The 19,481-nt window shown below is 39.5% G+C and overlaps 1 protein-coding gene across 12 annotated transcripts in view; it reads left to right on the top strand.

Annotated features, from left to right (window-relative positions):
- LOC113679103 (intermembrane lipid transfer protein VPS13C) overlaps positions 1-19,481 on the top strand; it is a 115,811-nt gene that overhangs the window by 77,955 nt on the left and 18,375 nt on the right. For all 12 annotated transcript variants that reach the window (XR_016186002.1, XM_089204439.1, XM_089204438.1 and 9 more), the window contains 30 exons: positions 5-138; positions 473-654; positions 1,135-1,223; positions 2,002-2,285; positions 3,270-3,392; positions 3,888-4,040; positions 4,494-4,587; positions 5,641-6,018; positions 6,290-6,670; positions 7,305-7,682; positions 7,813-7,874; positions 8,306-8,425; positions 9,419-9,547; positions 9,641-9,784; positions 10,153-10,233; positions 10,309-10,350; positions 10,924-11,076; positions 11,587-11,664; positions 13,258-13,344; positions 13,644-13,795; positions 14,226-14,334; positions 14,777-14,908; positions 15,611-15,697; positions 16,426-16,542; positions 16,962-17,060; positions 17,650-17,730; positions 17,871-17,975; positions 18,152-18,238; positions 18,364-18,429; positions 19,102-19,230. Coding sequence is in view for 11 of the 12 variants with exons in the window: in XM_089204439.1 (XP_089060565.1) it covers positions 5-138; positions 473-654; positions 1,135-1,223; positions 2,002-2,285; positions 3,270-3,392; positions 3,888-4,040; positions 4,494-4,587; positions 5,641-6,018; positions 6,290-6,670; positions 7,305-7,682; positions 7,813-7,874; positions 8,306-8,425; positions 9,419-9,547; positions 9,641-9,784; positions 10,153-10,233; positions 10,309-10,350; positions 10,924-11,076; positions 11,587-11,664; positions 13,258-13,344; positions 13,644-13,795; positions 14,226-14,334; positions 14,777-14,908; positions 15,611-15,697; positions 16,426-16,542; positions 16,962-17,060; positions 17,650-17,730; positions 17,871-17,975; positions 18,152-18,238; positions 18,364-18,429; positions 19,102-19,230 (4,256 nt within the window). In the remaining variant the exon portion in view is untranslated. The remainder of the gene's footprint in view (positions 1-4; positions 139-472; positions 655-1,134; positions 1,224-2,001; positions 2,286-3,269; positions 3,393-3,887; positions 4,041-4,493; positions 4,588-5,640; positions 6,019-6,289; positions 6,671-7,304; positions 7,683-7,812; positions 7,875-8,305; positions 8,426-9,418; positions 9,548-9,640; positions 9,785-10,152; positions 10,234-10,308; positions 10,351-10,923; positions 11,077-11,586; positions 11,665-13,257; positions 13,345-13,643; positions 13,796-14,225; positions 14,335-14,776; positions 14,909-15,610; positions 15,698-16,425; positions 16,543-16,961; positions 17,061-17,649; positions 17,731-17,870; positions 17,976-18,151; positions 18,239-18,363; positions 18,430-19,101; positions 19,231-19,481) is intronic.

Raw genomic sequence — 19,481 nt, 5'->3', positions numbered from 1 at the left:
TCAGATTCCGCAGGCGTTGCCAGTCGAAGCCTGAGTGTTGCAGAATCAGCTTCGAGTGATGGTGTGTGGGACTTTGTGAAGTTTTCATTTGAGATTGAAGAAGTTTCAGCTGGAGTGTTCTGGAAGGAAAAGGAAAAGGTTTGTTACGTGCTAAATGTAATTTGTTATTATCAACTGAGTTGATAACGTAAATTGGACACCGCGAAGAGTTTCAAAGCTGATGTTTCGCTCTATCGAAGGGCTAACGCTCGAAATATCAGCTTTGGGACTCTTTTCGGTGGCCAATTTACATTATCAATTCACTTGATAATACCGAATTACCCTGTTATACTCTCCTACCGACGCTGCAAAACAGTTTCTTCAGAAACGTACCCCCTTTATAACTGCTTAATGATCGTGCCAGAAATAGCTAAGGTGGGTAATGTAAAATCATAAAATGTTTTTTTTCCATTTTTACACGATGCTCCATCAGTTGCTTCAGCCTGCCAGCACCACGTCATCCAGAGATGCAGAATGCTGTCTAGGGCAGTTCTCGCTGGTCCGGGTGAGAGCCTCAGGAAGTATCAAATCCAACTCGGCAATAAAGGCCAGTGTGACGTTAGAGAGTTGTATTCTCGATGATAAAAGGCCGCAGAGTGAGGAAGGAGTCACAAGGTAAGAAATGATGCAATAATGTGTAGTTCACCAGTGTTACGTTTCTCATTTTGACTTTTTACTAATTTGTCGCCTTCTGCAATACAATGAGCATTAGAGGCGCCCCAAGGCGTCGCCCCTTACATGGTTGCCTCATGTTCCGTCGCCCCCTTGCGAAGTTCCTCTGCTCCGAAATATGGTTGCATTGCCCCCAACTTTTGATCTAAATTTAATTGAGGTTTTTAACGCACATCATCGTCCGGTGTCGTTCCAAAGCAATGATGACAACTCATCAAAACAAGGAAAATCCAGTGAAGCCAATGAGAAGTCAATGTAGAAAGCGACTCCCTTCGTTTTTTTGGTTGTGTCGTATCATAGCGCGAACTAAGGGAATGTAACTGCGGATCACTCTAGGTACTTAGTTGATAAATGCTTCAAGTCATGTAGCGTGTTAATCTATGCACTTGCTATTTATGGAAAAATTACTATGTTGGTTTTCAGGATGATTGAAAAGTTTAGTGGTGGCTCAAGTGATGTTGAAAACATGATCGATATTCAGTTCCAGCAAACTGCTGCTCAGGATAAAAACAGTAAGTTTGATTATGATTTTCATTCTTATGGTCACGTTGTCATTTGGTGACAACTCAGCTTAGGGTGAAATTCTCCTTCCAAATGCACTTGTGGCTCACGAGAGATACAAAGCTCTCTATAACATTGTAAAAATCTCTATGTTTGCTCTTGTGTTTGATATCTTTGTTATAGAAGCAGAAAGGTAAACGTCGAAAATTCCACCATTTTTTCATCACTCCATCAATTGAATGTGAACCTAAAATATAATCCGAAATTAAGATTATTGTTTTATTCTAATTTAAAGACTAAGTTTCATGTAGGAAGAACACTTTGTTCTTTGTTTTCATCCTTGCTGCTGCAGTACAAAATTGACTGGGATAATGAGGTAAATAATTTTAGAATATTAGCCTACAGATCAGTTTTCCATTGACTGACGTAAAACCAAAACCAAAGTTATCCCAATAGCCAATCATAACGATGGTTTGTGACATCATTGATCGATGAGGACTCATTTAAAATAGGGAAATAAAAAACGCGGGCAACCAAACCGCGATCGGTTATCTTTTGACGTCTGATTGGCCTAAAGCATGGCAAAAGATTTCTAGATCAATCACAGACCGAAGTAAAGCAAAACCAAAGCAATATCAGATTACTTTCGACGCTCAATTGATAATTGCTTTATTAGTTTGTAGTTAAATGTGATTGAAACCAGAGTGTGTAGAATACATTAAGACATTGGGGTACCGTTGTTTTGAGGCCGAAAACTCAAACTTCGCCTTTTTCTGCTTACATATTCAGTTGAGATGGAAATAAAGAGCTTCAACGCGGTAGTGAACCTGGAGTTTCTACTGGTTCTGTCTAAAGTGTTTACGTCAGCGTTAGCCACGGATGAATCAGACAGCACGTTATTACTTGCCTCTAAACACGTATCTCAGAAGGTGGCTATTACACATCCATCTGTCACTGTTGCGAACACCGATGAAGAACCACCACAAATCGTCGTTCAGATCGCCATTAAAGACCCAGAAATTATCTTGCTAGCAGATGGAAGAGACAAAAATACCAATGCTCTCTTCTTGAAGGTTAGTACAAATCCAACGGTGCATAGTTGACTAGACAGAGATGGAAGTTCACATCCAATTAACCCTCTACACCATCAGTGAAAACATCAGTATGCGTATTCTCCATACTGTTCTCTATACATTTCCTTAGGTGCTCACAAGGAGAATATGTTTAACAATCAAGAGTTTCTTTCGTTGGTGATTATTTTCTTTGTTCTCTTGACCTTAATGTTTGATTTAGGGGTGATTTTCCAAAGAGAAATTAGATTCTAGTCACTCGTAGGGGTCAAAGGGTTGAACACTACTTTGCAACCAAACAAAAGAAGGTTCAGCAGGTAATTTAGTGTTAACAACTGAGTTGAAAACGTAAATTGGCTACCGTAAAGAGTAAAAAAGCTGACGTTTCGAGCGTTAGCCCTTTGTCAGAGCGATTGACGAAGGGCTAACGCTCGAAACGTCAGCTTTCTTACTCTTTACGGTGGCCAATTTTCGTTTTTAACTCAGTTGTTGACACTAAATTACCTGCTATACTCTCCCACCGACGCAGCACCACAGTTTCTTTAGAAACTCACCCCCTTTAAAAGAAGGTTAAAACGAGCAGTCAAGGATGGAAGCCAACATACCACAAGGCAAAGAGTCAGTCAACGTATACACGTATAAGCGGGAAAGAAACTACGGAAAAGGAAGAAATGGCTATTGAAATGGCTTTCGAAGCCACAGTTTAATCGAGTCTGTTGATGTAAAAAGTTACGGATAAACATTTTTTTTAAAGGTATTCGCGAAGGGTGAATCGACTTTGAAAAAAACGGCTTGTGACCCTTTTACTTAAGGATTGGATTCCCATGAAAAGTGAAACTGTGACGGTTTACATCTCACGGATATGTTTTCAGTTCAGCCACTTCTTTTGTAAAAGTTTTAGTAAATTATATATTCATGAGTGTTTTATATTCTCAAACATTAGGGAATAGTTTATTCCACGTTTTTTTCTTTTTTTTTTCCGTGCAGAATACAATCGATTTCCGCTTTGTTCAGGGTCTTGGACGGCAAAACATGTCAGGTTCTGTTTCAGATGTCGTAATTAACTTAGCAGCGTTTGACAAGGAGAGAAGAGCTTCAACCAAATCCAGGGTGAAACTTCATTTCTTTTTTACTTGAGGGTGTAGTGAATTGATCAGCGGTGCGACAACGTGACTAGAGGAGTCAATTTACCTCCCAGAGCTCTTGGGTTCGAGTCGTAGGTCACGATTGTAAATAGCGAACTACGCGCCGGGATTTTCAACCTTGATGAAGAAACTTTCAATTGAGTTTCCAAATCAATCTAAGGTTTCTTTGGTTTACTTTATTTTGTTGTGTGATTGGTCCAGAAGGTCGCGCTCCTTTCTTAACTAATCAGATTCAAAACTTCAGCCAATTGCGACTTGGTCACAGGCTTTTTTCTTGCGTTCCCGTCGCACTCAATCGAAATGCGCTCTTTGCTTTAACTGAATGCGTAGTTTTTTCCCAAAGGGTAGCTCAGATCCTCCGTGCTTTCTGCCTTAAAAACATCAGAGAGTAAGCTCTTCATGTATTAATGTTTCTCCCTGACAAGTTATTGGAACAGTTTACTTACCTTTTCATTTGCAGGTTCTTCAGCTTTCGCATATATATTTTGTAAGCTCGGTACCAGAAGGCAGTAGCATGCATATTGACGTATCAACAGCAATGGCTTACATACACGTGTCGCCTCCTACGATCAGGACATTAACAGCGTGTCTGATGTCATTAGCCCCAGCTAAGGTTTGTGTAGCTTACAGAACCATTGGTAAGAACGCATTTGGAAGTTTTTTGTGTCTCATGAACATGTTGATAAGAATAGCTTTTTTTAAGGTTTCTATGAGTTATGAAATCCTTTTTAACCCTTTCACTTCCAAGATTTCATTACTGAATCTCCTTACTGGTTGATAGACAATTTTTATGATGTTTCTTCGGAGAATTTGTCATTGGATCGACTGATAATCCCTTGTTGATATTTTTCTTTATTCTCATCACTTGTCTGCTTTATATCGTATTGATAACGTAAGGAGAAGTTGTGTCTTGATCACTCATGGAAGTTAAGGGGTTAAGGAACCATCTGTAAAAATCCTTATTCAACGTTTTTATGACTTATTAACCGATACGAAAGAGTCAAGTTGAATGTCTGCTCGTGTTTCATCATTCGTATTATCTTCCTTTTCGATTTTTTCTCTCCAGACGGAAGAAGACGGAAAGAAGGCAACTGAAAGTGCTGTAGACTTATGGAATGAAAAGCCAATTACGACTAAGGATCGATGGTATTTATCCCCAGGTGAGGCAAACGTTACGTTTATTTAACGTACTATATGCCTAGATGAAGGAACCATCTTTTGACGGAGTAAAAGTTATCCATCCTGTTTCTGAGGTTGCGTGCAAATTATTTGCTCAGATGAAGAAAAACGGAATGCTTTGCCCAGTATTTCCTTGTATATTGCCAAAAATAGATAAAAAGTAATTTTTTTTAGATATCATTGATGTTGAACTTTCAGAATATCACGGCTATGATCAAGACATTATGGTAAAGGTTTACCTTTAAGTATTCTATAGAGCCCAAAAGGTTTTCTTTTTTTTTGGGGGGGGGGGGGTGGAGAGGGTTAGTTTAGTTTAGTGGTCCAGTGGTCTGAGCGCTGGACTCTGGGTCGGACGGCCCGGGTTCGAGTCCTGGCCGCGGCACTACGTTGTGGCCTTAAGCAAGCCGCTTCACTCACCTTGCTTCGTCTTCTCGGATAAGACGTTAAGCCGGAGGTCCCGTCTCCTGCAGGGTTTGGGGTAGGAGACGTTAATTTCCCACGCACGAGATTACTGTGTGATGGATGTCCTCCCCTGGGTTGGGTTGGGTGGATTTAAGAGGGGTAGTGCCCCGTATGGGACTCCATGTCCCGCTGCACTAACCCATTTGGCGTCTATCCGTAGACGTACCCAATAAAGTTGTTATAAAAAAAATTATGGGTGAGAACACTCACTCCCCTCTTGTGAGGGCTGGGATTGAGACATTTATCTTCTACGAAAACTAAGACCAAATTCCTATTATTCAGGCACTTAGTAGCAGGTTTGAATTTAAAATTTGGGTTTATTCGTTTTTGGTCAAAAATCGTCGTCAGGGTCTAAACCGTATTTGAGTGTGCAAGTTTTTAAATATAGGCTTCGGGATCTAGTTGTAAGCATTTAAAAACAATTCGTGAAGGGAATGACAGTTTTCGTGAGTTTTTTAAATATTTCTTGCATGCCCGTACTTGATGTCCGTACTCTTAATAAGAACTCTTGAGAGCTTTCCCGTGTTTTTAAGGCTGGGGTAAACTTTTCACGTTTGTGATTTGCGTTTTAGTTCCAGAAGACCAGCTTGTTCCTGGGAGACGGGTGCTTGCCAGAGCTTTGACTAACATGAAGTTGTATGATCCGGGATATATTTACGTGGCTTTGGAAAACATGATTGGTGTCCACTTTGACGGCGGCTTCCCAACTGCCTATGATCCAAATGACATTACCGCTATTGTGGTGGACAAAGATCCTGATCCTAAAGCTCTGGTTGTTGGTACACCTGTGGTAGCGAAGCGTTCAAACGATTCATCTCATGTCGAAGGAAAAGTGAAAGAAAGGAAAGAGGAGAATGGAAAGGAAACATATTTAATTGACTTTTTGGATGGCATCGGACAATGGGATACTCTAGATCAGATTCGTATTCTCACCACTAGTAAGCCAGGAGGTATGAAGTTTGAAGAGTTGTGGCTGATAATTCCAGCTATGTTACATGTCTGTTGTCAGCATAGGTTCACATTAGTCCAGCTGTGTTGGTTGGGAAAGTTACGAAATTAGCTCGAATAACCGGAGACTGAACTAAACCCCATCGGATTCAGTGCGAACGAAGATCGCCGTTTAATATTTGAAAAATTTTAATGAACTTCATGCTTTGCAAGTGCATCTAAAATCAAAGATGCGCATGTAATAGTCTACCTCAGTTTTTTTTTTTTTTGTAGTTTGTAGGGGGCAGATTGAAGTGTCATCCATCGTATTTGTCAGATTAAAAGACGAGATGTACAGGAGAGGTTTTGTCTCCAGCAAAACATACAGGAAACATGTGATACGGTTAATCGGTGAAGTGGCGATTATCAGCGTAGACGTAAACGACAGTGCGGCGGTAGTACCAGATGTTATCCCAGATGCAGCTTCTCTTACTGTTGGAAGAACAGTTATTGCTACAGTTGACACTGCTTTTTGGGAGGCGGGATTTATCGTTCAGATTCGGACACTAGACGATTCAGGAGGGGATATTTACCGTGTCAGGTTCTTAAATGGTGGCGATACGTGGATTTTTAACGTCAACAACATCCGTATTTTGATGACAAGGAAACCCAATGGTACGTGTGGCTACGACTCTAAAACAATTTTCAATTGAGTTTCGAAAGTAATGCGGAATTGGTTTCGTTTTGCTATACTGCATCATAGGATTGGACAAGGAAACACGTGCTACTTTCTCAACCAATCAGGTTCAGCTCTAAAACAATTACAACTTGGTCGCCCGCATTTTCCCTCGCTTCAGTCAGTTTGCATGTCTTTAGTTTCAGTTCTCATTAGTTCCGTGTGGTAATATCCTTTGTTCTCTTTTACTGTTTTGAGATTCGCAGTATTATCACATGTAGGAGATAAATAAATGTAAATTATATGTCATGGTTAGAGAGACGCCACAAAAAATTAATCGACGGACTCTAGTAGCTTCGCAGGCAGTATATAATCTCTTTCCTGTTATGAAAACCACAAGGCAAGGTAGATGGAGTTGTTCATAAGTGAGAGGTTATAATATAATTGCCGCGAAGAGGACATAAAATCATATTCATTAAATACTTCTAGTGTACCTAGTGTAGTCTGCGCAAAACACTACGTAAATTCTAGGGTAATCGTTTTTTCGATGTGCTAGATACAGAAAGGTGGAAATCTAGAATCAGTGCTTGAGTAAATGAGACAGTTGTTCCCTTGCTATTTTCCTTTCTTTAGTCCCAGAAGGCATTTTAGACGTAGGTACAGTGGTATGGGCACACACGTCCAAAATACGCTACTACAAAGGATTTGTTGCCTACAAAGGAACAAAGCTGCATGTTGATCTCTATGACGGAGATAAATTTGTGTACGAAATGAAAGATGCGTCACGCAGAGTGATTCCTGATGTGCCGCCAAGGGCGGCAGATATCAAACCTGGAACCAGAGTCATAGCCAAGTTCAAGAACAAGCCTCGGTACTACAGTTCTACAGTGATGGAGGTAGACGCCTCTGAGCCAAGCGAACCGATGTATCACGTGAAGCTTGACGATGGAGATGAGACGTGGGATTCTTTGTATCATCTCAGACTTTTACCCAAAGAGGTTCAAGTTGGAAGTACGTTTTGGAATGTTTGTCTTAGCTTCTTCATGATGAGCTAACGATCTGTTATGAATTGTCTTGGGATGGTCTGTTGTTATCCTTTGCGATTGACCTACAGGAAAAATATTGTATCCTTTATCTCTAGGTGAGGAGAAGCCTCCCAACCATGTTAATGCCAACGAGGCTGGTAACCATGAAACAGAATTGGTAAGTTTACAAGGGCGTGGCTTAGGGGTTTCTTGGGGTGCCTGTGACTTCCTCCCCCTTCTTTTAGACACAATTTTGCAGTAGGTCAAGCAAATACAAATCTCATGATTCAGATTTGAGAAAACAAGCGAATCCGAAGAATCTGCCCGGCATAAATCTTTCCAATGCTAGGTACACTATTGGTCCATCGCTGTTGCCGTTAATAATGCGAGTCCGCTGATACACAAGGAAGAGAAGCGGTAAAAGACAGTTTACCTACGACGTGCGGAAATCAATAACTTCCCATCCCCGCTCCTAAAAAAAAATCTTAGCTGCGCCCCCGCTACAAGAAACATTTTAGATCAAGATCAGTCATCCTGATATTTTTAGGGGCCACCAGAGATTAATTTTCCATTCATAACAATAATTCAAATTTTTATTTTCTTTCTCAGTTGGTTTTTAAAATGGAAGGACTTGACATCAAGCTGGAAGGTTTGTTTGGCAGCCAAGTGATTCCATTGCTTTCCGTTGATGGATCCATCGAAGGAGAAGTTCGGAACTGGTCTTCGGCAGTAAGTAAAAAAATTTATAACGTTTTCTGTAGCAATTATTTTTTGAAAGACAATGGTTCATTTTCATGTGAATATTTTATCAGTAAAAGCGGCTTTTGAATCTTAATATCCCTTTCAACTTTTTCGAGTAATAGTAAAAGGCTTTTTCTCGTTATCAAGTTTGATGAGATTTCTGTGGAGAATTGGGTTAGTTTACTACGCCTGTGCTGTATTTTTGCGTTTTGTTGTTGATATCATTATTTTTGTTTACTTTTCGTTGTTCCCTTTTATTTTGTTTGGGACCCGTCTCCTTAATGGCTGGTGCACTTGATTCTGTGTTAAAAAATCCAGAAGTGGGGACCTTGGAGCCCTTTTCTCGAAAGTCCCCAGCCCGAAGCCAAATTTTAAAATAAAAATCTGAAGCATAGAGAAGCAGGTTCTGTCACCCCAACAAGTACAATTCGTTTCTTTAGCTGATAGTTTAGTACCATAATTTTTAAAACTTTTGAAATCCCCATCTTAAATGAAAAAAAAACAGCTTTACAGGTCCGTTAAGTTACCAGGACCAAGCTGTTCTGTTTTCATTTAAGATAGGGTTTTCAATAGTTTTGAAAGTTACACAATAAAAATATCAGCTAAAAACAAACTGGATTAGTAAGGGTACCAGAACCTGCTTCTCTATTTAAATTTTGATTTTAAGATGTGGCTTCGGGTCCGTTTAGTTACCCGAACTTTCAAGAAACAAACCCTTGGTCACAAAGTTGTGTTTCTGGTCGTGACAAGTGACTCTCACGGTGCTTTTCCTCTCAAGAGCGTAAAAGGATACTAACGAATTCTCAGCGAAACCTTTAGAAATGCTGAGAGGGGATAGCCTGCGATGGACAAGAATCCCATTCATGGGGTGTAGCAATGACGGTACTCCTACTAGTCTTATGCTACAGAAACCGAGACAAAGCTCGGTCGGAATAGTCCCTTGGCTGGTTTATGTGACTTGGCGTTTCTTATTTATTTCAGTTGTCAGTCTATGCTCGAGTCGGCGTCATTGGAAACTATTTCAACGAAAGTGTGTCTGAATGGGAACCTCTTATTGAGCCGGTGGAGAATGAAAACGGCACTTATCGACATTGGGAAGTTAATTTTGACGTGAGTAAATTCTCGTAGCGAAGGACAGGCAAATCCTTGTAAAACTCACACTTTTTCCACAAGTTACAAATTTTTTCCTTTTTTTCACCGTAGCTATCTTTAGCAAATGGTGGAGATGAAAAAAGCAGTTTGGATGACAATTCAGAGGCAGCCATGACTATGGCAGTTCGATCAAAGGATGAATTACAGCTTACTGTAACAAAAACATGTCTGGACACCTTCACTAAACTCGGAGCGGTCAGTACAAAACTAGCAGGATGATGATAGTGATAAAAATAACTGCCACAGTAACGATTATGATACTGATAATGAGCAGAATGAAAACAATCACGACTTTAAAGATAACAAAAATGACTGAAGCCTCCTTCCAAGCTGTCTTTGGTATGTCACGCATGTCACGCAACCCTCCCTTCCCCCTCCCCCCCCGCGAGAGATTGGCCTTTAGTTTGGGGAAATCGTTGCGTGACATCCCAAAGCATGGCAGAGTTGCAGACTACAACAACATTTATAACAGTAGTGAGTAGTGGTATGAATGAGGCCTGAAAGAAAATTCACTATTAAATTAATTCTGTTACAAATATTGAAATACCTGTTCATGTCTGTAGGCTTTCAAAGAGGCTGTTACTCTGAAGGGTACAAGAGTGATAGCCATTGAAGACGTTCCCCCCTATCAGATATGGAATGAGGTTTGTTATCAACAGCTTCTTTTTTATGCAATTTTCCAGCGATATCACTAACAGTCATGTTTTGATTCTTGTTAGCTTGGAATAGAAGTGAAACTTCGTCCGGGAAAACAGCTTATGGTATGTTGTCATCGTACTTTTCTTGGCTCCAAAATTCCTGAATCTTCTTTTTCCTCTTTCTTTGAGGCGGAATTTGATAGATGCTGCAAGTCAGGATAAAAAATCGTGAATATTAAACAAGTTCAGTTTCAAAAAGAAACCTTTTCTTAGCGGATACTATCGGGGTCCCGTTTGTGTTCGATCAAAATAGTTTGTATACTCGTCTGTTAAGAGGACGTCAAAGAAATCCCGTCCTAGTTTTCTTTAAAGTGAAGAAAGGTTATAGCCACTGAACGCGTGTTATGTGAAAGGAGCCATATCAAGGTTTGCTTTAGAGCAATTTTCAATTCAGAGATTGCGTTACTTTGTTCTGTCCAGAAAACTGACGTCACTCTGTAAAAATATCAGATGCAAAACTAAAACCAACCATGAATTAGTCGCCCGCGTTTTCCCGCGCTTTAGGCAGTTTGGTTGTTTTTACTTGGAGTTCTCATTGGCTCTTGGAGATATTTTCCTTTCTTCTGATTGGACGTTGTGATAACTTTGGTTTCGCTTCAGCTGTACTCAGGATACATTGTATTTGTGTTACGATAGATTGCAAGTGGAGCTGATCAAGATGGCATGGTTACAATGCTTCCAGGTCAAAGCCTTTCCCTACGCTTTGCCAAAGGAATTCACAAGAGAACCAGCCGATACGAAAGAGCAAATAGTACTTCCGGAGGAGGGGGGCCTAGTATTGGTGTTGAGGTGAGAACAGCCATTAGGCTCAAACTTCCAGATGTAGTGGATGTGTATTTTCGCTAAAAGAAACTGGGATAGGGAATGGTTTGAAACCAGGAGTAACAGCTGATCGTGTAGTCTGATCGTCCGGGTTTGAGTAGTCCATAGAAAAACTGTTGTCGCTAGCAGTAACTAATGTTTCAATAACCTTAGCGGCAGTCATTATTACAGTCAAGTGTCAGTGTGGTTCGTGTGAACTGATTGCTCAATTTTGGCGTGATGGTGTTTGGTGTAAGAATCAGTCGACGTTAGTCATGCGTCTTTTGTCGTGTAAATGTGATTAAATCTTTTGTATGGTGCTGGTGGTTGTAGACATATTTTGCGGGGAGGTTCTTCCAAGTAAAGAACCAGCTTTTCAGCAGCAGTTACAAAGATTTCCCAGGATAAGATTTATTTCGTCTGTCTGCAGTGCCCAAAAAATCACAAAACTTGGAATCCTAAGAAACCCTGACTTGAATCTTGTTTTGAAATCATTAGGTGCAAGGCTATCATGAGATGAAACCTGTCTCAATCAAACAAGCAAGAGTTATCTTGCAAAATGTCGTCCCAAAAAAGGTAAGAACAAATAAACGATGACAGGCAAAAATAAATTATAATTAAGTATAATAAGAATAGGTATAAACAATAAAATATAATTTTGTATACTGATACCCTTTTTGTTGATTGAACAAAGAACAATTTCCGTCGTCTTAAATGTGGAACTGGTAACTAAAACAGTTCTTAGAACAGTTGATCCAAATGCACATTTTATGTAAATGTTGGATCAAGTAAGTTGGCTTTCTGCTTCACCAAGCCACTCAAATATTGTTGTTCTCCGGCCTAACTGGATTTAACTGATCAGCCGATGTACCACCTCAATTAATTTAAATTTTTGAAACACAGCTCATATTTTTTTCTTTTTCAAATCTTACTGTACATAATTATCAGTTGTAGTAGGCTAGAAACACCTCAGAGATGTTTGTAAAGTATTAAAAGTGAGATAAATACTTTTTTTTTTCCTGTCAAGTATGATTGAGGTAACTTTCCACCAGATTTTTCCAGCCAACGTTACGGTGATCAGTGTCTAGTTATTGGATTTACAGAAAATGAATTCTAACGTCGTTGTTTAACCAAAACCGTGTCATGATGTAGTAATATTGACCTCGTTTCTTGCTTTAATTATGTCTGGAGGTGATGTTCTGATGAAATAAGAGAAATTTATGTTAAGATTAATGAATAATGTAATAATTGAGTCTAATTGAAATAAATCACTTTAGGGCACATTTCAATTGATTGTCATCAAAAACCAGTGATGAAAAATACATGGGAAAATACAAAATGACAAAGTTGCGGTTGGGTTTTAGTACTGTTTTGCGTCTCATCAGTTAAGAATGTAAGTTTTCGAAACGGACCAGAGACCAAAGTAGAGCAAAACTAAAGTAATCTTAGATGCCTTTTGACACTCAGTTGAAAATTGCTTTTGAATTCTCTTCATGCTTAGTTAGTATTCTTACATTTCAGTTTATAGATATGATCGTTTTATTACCAGCAATGAGCACCATAAACGAAATGATCCTGATAACGGATCTTGACTCAAATAAGGTGAAGGGCAAGTACCCTAAATTAACGGCTCTCTAATGGGAAACGTGATTTTATAAACGACTTTAGCTTTCTCGACTCTTCTGTGGGCTCAATTCTGGCTTTCAACGCTAATCACTCGTCTCTGTTTCAGAAATACTGGTATATTGATAACCCTATAAATTATATTTCTTATTGGTCAATGTTAGTATCTGTACAGCTGTGCATATAGCCCTCCCCTGATCCAACATTAACCCTAACAGCCTAACTTGATGTCTGTTGACTGTTGTTGGGTTACTGGAGGGTTAGGTGGGCAGTTGTTCAAATACTGACCTAGATCCTTTCCTATTTGTGTATAAGGTCAGTGTCTTTATGCTGTCTAAGTTTTTCGTCAACTTTTGTTAACGGAGTCTTCCTGTTATTTCTTTGTTTTTGACTGAGTACTTTTTTTTTTGCTTACAAACTTTTGTTTTTCTTTTTGGAGCTTTGATTGCTCTCTGAACCGTTAATCGCCAACTTCTGAATGAAAACTGAGTTGAAATGAACGACAGAGCAATCAAAAATTAAAGTAACACGTGCTTTTCTTTACAGCTCCTTTCTGGATTGATTGTATCAGTTGTGATTCAAGTGGAAACTGGAGACGGCCAGAAGATAGTAACTATCAGATCACCCTTACAGGTCAGTACGCAGAACTTATCAGATCTATATCAGCAACTGCGCACGTGCCCCTACCCTAACCTGACATAAACCTTTCTCATTAGTTGGCTGTCGTTGTGTTTAGGGGAAGGGTAGGTGCGTAGTAGGTGCTCAGATACTGACATTGATTGTGATTATCCGTGGTTCAGAGTGGATTTTAAAAAATAAATGCTTTTAACTTGCCAGGTACGTGTAGCGTGGAAAAAGTAACAAAGCAAAACAAAACTAGCAACAAAGTTTGGTTTAATGTTGCCTTCATAACACAACGCTTTTTAACACAGGTCAACAACCACTTCCCGATCTCAGTGGACTTACTGTGTAGGAAGGAAGATCAGTTGTCCCGTGTTACAACAATTCAACCGGACAGTGTGTTCAGTGTTCCCCTAATATTGGCTCATAGGGCTGCACTTTATCTTAGACCTGCGGGATTCGGGTTTGTTTATTTTACTGTGATCTGTGCTTTGACAATGACAACTGCGATCAGTTCATTGGTACTTCATTAGAATTATTTTTTTGGGATTATGCCCCATTGGCGTTCGGGAATATAGAGACAGTTGTTTTGTGGCGAGATGCTACTGCTACGAAACTGCAATAAGAAGCAATTTTGCCAGGTTTTACGTGACGTCGATTCTCCAGTTACCCTTTTAACTCCCAAAATCTGATCGTTAATTTTCCCCCTTAGCTGGTACATATTTGTTACAAGAATTTGGTTTTACATCAATCTGTAAAATGTAATGAAAACACTTTCTGACTTGAGGACAAAAAGGACAAGGTTTAAATCGAAACTTCTTTGTTTCTGATATATGTTCTTTTGTTTTATTTCTTTGTGATTTTTTGTTTTTGTTGTTGTTCTTTATCTTAAGGTATGGAGCAAGTACGACACCGCTGTTGTGGAACAAGTTGGCATCTGAGGGGTATTCTTCAGTTCAGTGTCCACCCCCGGGAGGCGAGGGACCACCTTTTCATATCGCGGTAAGCTACTTTAGAGGAACTTCAGCGTCGAAAGTAATTTGTAAAAAAAATTATTGTATTTTCGAAAATTGTGCATTAATTAATTATGTGTTAATAAAACTATTTAAGATTGCAAAATAAATACCTCTTACTAACTGAATTCGAGGTCTGTACCGCAAGTTACGGAATTGGTTTTTTCGCTTCGATTTATGGCCTAAGCGCGAAGTGCGTAGTAATTGAGGCTTGTTGTAATTGAGAGCTATGATAAAAGACGTTTATCATAGGTATACTGTTTAACTGTTCAGTTAAATATTGAGCGGTTTTTATTTCCGCTCATTATGAAGGAGAAAGATCTGTTTTTAGACGAGCAAAGGCTTTGACTTGTTAATGATTTAACATCAAACTGTACTCTGTTGCAAGAAGGTTCTATATATGAAGTTGAATGTGAACAATTCTTTTACAGGTTGATTGTGAACAAGTGTCGTACAGTGCAGTTCATGGATCCTTGGAGCATGCGCCAAACTACGTCTTACACATCTACCCAACGGCTGTTCTACATAACTACTTGCCATATAATATTCTCTACAGTACACCGGTAAGCAGAATGTGACTGACACAGTAACAAAAGTAATAAGCACGCTCGGATTGGTCAGAAACCTACGGTGTATTGTTCTGGTGAACCAATGGCTATTTCAGGTGATTATAAGGGGATAAGTCTATAGAGAAACTGTTGTGCTGCGTCAGTTGGTGGGTATAACAAGACAATCTGGCTTTATGATCTGAGTTGCTAACGTGAATTGGCCACCGTGGATTCAGAAACTCTGAAAGTTGGCTAATTTACATTATCAACTCACCTGATAAACCCAGATTATCTCAAATTATGTCAAGTGAGTTGAGTGTGTCACACATTTGGACGTCGTCTGTGATCTATCACTGAATAGGCGCAAGACAACAGGTAATCTATTTGTTTTTAATCTATCAAGGGTTAGGAATAATATGCCGGAGACGCGGGTGCAAAATTGCGATCAAAGGTTCGGAAACAAGCCTTCTTCAGAGGGTAGCAAAGGGGGATCCCGTTTCACGCACGAGTTTTAGAAAAAATAACGCATCACGTATACCTTAAACAGCATTTTACGTGTCATGAATTTAAACCATGAAGACTACAAATCTCTCTTCATGTGTGCAAGGTTTCAGGAAAATCTTGAATTGATCAATTTGTGGTATCGAAGACGTTGGTTTTAAGCGATCGTTTAACCGTTAGTTTCTTGATGTTTATACGCTTGCTCTGCATTTTTAGGGAACGCCTCTTGTTGAACTTAAAGGTGGCGACAAATGGCCTTTGTTTTCCGTCAGTCTTCATCGAAAAGTCAATCTTTACATTCAGGTAACTGTAGTATGTAATTGACATTATTTGCCTCCGAAATGGCCAATTAGTGAAACCATATGCTGAAAGAAGTGAAGAGGAGACGTAATTCCTTCCTTATTTCTTTAACAGTCAGACTCAATTTACACCCATCTTTCCAGTCAGGTCTTCATCTCTCCCACTGGCTCATTTCCCGAACAGCAGATAGTTGTCAAGCCTGAAATCTAATTATCAAATAGAAATTTTTACCCGCTTTTTATTTCAAAGCATCATCGTTTGTTTCACAATGTTATCACTTCTATTATATTATATTATTTCCTCCTTTTCAACAATCACAACCTTGCACAATAATTACAACAAGATAAAGAAAATGGAGAAGGGCGTAATATAGCAAGCTAATTAGATGCCCTTTATGGTAAATTACATTTTTTCCATACAGTAAAAAAGCTATACATGTAATCACTTCCGATGTGGATTGCGACGTTTTTGACTGCATACTGTCTTCATCTGTTGATCAGGTCGACTAATTACGCATCCGACCGTACGAAATATTACGTTTCGCTTTGATTGGGCAATTTTGAACCTCCTGTTATTTGTGCATGTTCTTCTTTAGCGTTCTGCTGTCTTATAGGTCACCTGTTGTCGTGTTTCTTAATGCTTAGCGTCCATGCTTCTGATATTCCCTTTCCACTGTCACTGTTGATGTTCTTAGGGTGAAGTCTGAGGTAAATATAATTTTTAACCTTTAGATTGACAATTATCAAGGGAGCATGTGGAAAGGCCAGGTTGAACTTCTCAAGGGAATGGACGAACTCACAACATTTACCTTGGAATCAACTCAAGTGGCAGGTTATGGAAAGCACTTGGTAAGAGTTGATGGAATAGAGCCATCTTTAAAATGGCGGCCGGAAAACTTTATTCTTGAGCAAAAACTACGTGATCCGAACAGTGCATAGGAAAATCGTAAATCTCAAAAACACTATTTTAACCCAACCAGGAAATGCTTTTGATTATTACCTAAATATTGGTAGCCTTAGTAACACGAGGGAAAATTAAACTTTAAGATTACCGAGTAAAGAGTTAATTTGGTGTTGATTGAAATCTTCAGTTTGGGAGCATATTTAGAATTTGTTTCTACTGTTCGATTGCCAATTTGAGAAGATCAGGTTGCTTGACTGTAGCTGATGAAGGTAAAGCAAGTTCTTCTCACTGATGTCTACCCATTTCACTTCCAAGCATCTAAGCGCTATATCTATTCCATATTTGTGTTGCTTACTTATTACAGAGACTGGGAGTATTAGCCAGATTTGATGGGACAATGAGCATTACCTTGTACTGCCCTTACTGGATGGTCAACAAAACTGGACTTTATCTGGAATACAAGGTAGGAGAACATCTTCAATTCGCTGGTATACTTTGATACTTTGGGTAGAGGGAGGCATTCTGATAGCTCCACAAAGTAAACGGCTTTTATCTCCGCTACTCTCAGAGAGACAGTTTTTCTCTTTACCCAGCTATCCAGCTTGCTTCAATCCAGTCTCGACCCCCAGAGTTCTTCTGCAATACGGGAGGTCGAGATTGGCTTTGATCAGTGGGCCATTTCTGAGTTCCTTAAATCGTCACTTTGGAAACTTGGTCAAGTGCAAAACCTTTGTTATAAAAATGAGTTACCAACAAAAAAAACATTTTCATATCAAAGGCTTTGCTCTTAGCGTCGTTGCAAGCAGAGGCACTGGGCAATACGGAAATAGCCTTTTGAACAACAAAATGAACAGATTTAGTTTAAGAATCGTCCAGGAAGCATGCGTGGTTTGCTACCCGTAAGGTAGTGTTCATACCATCTCTGAATAGCTAGCCACTGATCTGTTTTTGCCTTGAGGGTAGTCCAGTATTTGACTTGAGACAATCATAACTGTCCATTGTTTCTCTCTTAAACTTGGTAAATAACGAGTTGATTTATTTCCTGTTTTTAGGCGCCTGATAACGAGACTGTTATGCCTCATCCCGTTTCCTTGACCGAGCCAGTCATGTTTTCTCACCGAGGAAAAGGAGTGGTGAGAATTCAGTTTTCGTTCTATTTTACTTCTACCCACAGTCGCGTCATCCCTTGCTGTGACTTGTACTTTTTCTTTTGTGATCCATGTTTAAATGGTAACAGTTGTCATAATTTCTCTAATTTAATGGTATTTGGCAGGCCTTTGTTCGTCTTGCTGAATCTGATTGGTCCACTAAATTTTCTCTGGACGCGGCAGGCAGTGGAGGAGCGCTAAAAATCACGAAGAGTGGGAAATTGTATGAGGTATTTGAAAAAGCTTTAGTACTTGAACAAAGGAAGTTGTTATTTTCTTTGATTCTTGGTATTTTCATATATTGCGGAAAAGTTGGAAGTGAAACATCAAACCTCTAATTCTTGCTGTCTAACTCAAGCACACAGTAAAGTTCCGATTATCTTCCAAATGTCACAATCATTTGCAGATCGGTATGCAGACAACCTTATCCTACTTCAGTTTAACCAAGATTGTGGAATTCACACCGTTTAATCTCATAAATAATCACACAGAGGTAAGAATTATAATGTTTATTCATAGTTTATGGTGCAATCAAGCTTTTTTTTCCGAATTCAACTCATAAATGTTACGGAGGCTGCATTTTGACCTCTCTGTAAATGTTCCTTTTTCCCGCTGTAGTACACAGTATCGCTGTCGGACTCGAAGGGGCCAGACTCGAAGTGGACTAAAGTTCAACCAGGAGAGGTGTGTGTTCCTGTCATCTTCTTCAATTTGTCTTATATTTCGTTTAGAGGCAGTGTGGCTGAGTGATTAGGGCGCTGAACATGTAATCTAGTGGTTTTGGGTTCAAGTCCTCCACACTGCTTCTCACTAGATTTTTTCTCAGTTTTCCCAAGTTCATCTCTTTTCCTGCGCTTTGTATGTAGCCAACTAGTCTACCTCCTACCGGTTGTGGCTTTTAAACACTACGTTTATTCACAATGTTTTAATTTGTTCATATTGGTCCTGATAAGTCCCATTTGGGGGGTTGTCAATTACATTACCTACATAAACACAATTGTTGGTCTCGGTGTTGAAGGTTAGGGTTGATCTGTTGGCTTCAAGTCACATTTGACTTGTATCCATCGGTTTCCTATATTTTACTGTGTAGTCTGATCAACCAGGTGGGAGTAGTTCTGAAAAGAAATGCCGTCGGTAGGAATTGTGGCTGAAGTTTCGACAACTTGAGCGTAAGTCGTCATCATAGTTAGTTGTCGAGTCACTTGACTCTGATAATGACTTCAGCTTAGGAACTCAAAGCTGCCGTAAATAGACCTTTTCAGAAGTACTCTCATTTGGATCTGCAGACTGCACGATGAGCAGATACACTTGGGTTCAACCATTTAAACCATTTACTGTGTGTTTGTTTGTTTCTAGTGTGAACCATTCTGGCCAAATTCGTTCCCATCCAAGAACGTGGCTATCAGGGTTGGGGACAATGAAGAAGTATCACCAAGCTTTGACTTCGAACCCGACATCACTTTATTGCTGAGAATAAACGGAAAGGTGCGTGGAGGCTCGTGTTCCTAATGCAATTGAAGGCAAATTAGCCTTGGTGTTTTGATACCAAAACTGTCGCTCCTTGAAACCTCTCTGAGATCGACCTTTCTTCTTCTTTGGAAATTCTGCCGACTTGTTTACGGCAACTATTTATCTAAGTTCTTTGTCCCCTTTACCGACTGTAATTCAGGGAAAACAATTAAGAAAAAACGAGATGTGATTGGCTGTTGCGATTACTATTCTGGTTTTACGGCAAT

The sequence above is a fragment of the Pocillopora damicornis genome, chromosome 4, assembly GCF_964200805.1.
Source record: "Pocillopora damicornis chromosome 4, jaPocDami1.2, whole genome shotgun sequence".
NCBI lineage: Eukaryota > Metazoa > Cnidaria > Anthozoa > Scleractinia > Pocilloporidae > Pocillopora > Pocillopora damicornis.
This window is presented reverse-complemented; position numbering and strand designations above follow the sequence as displayed.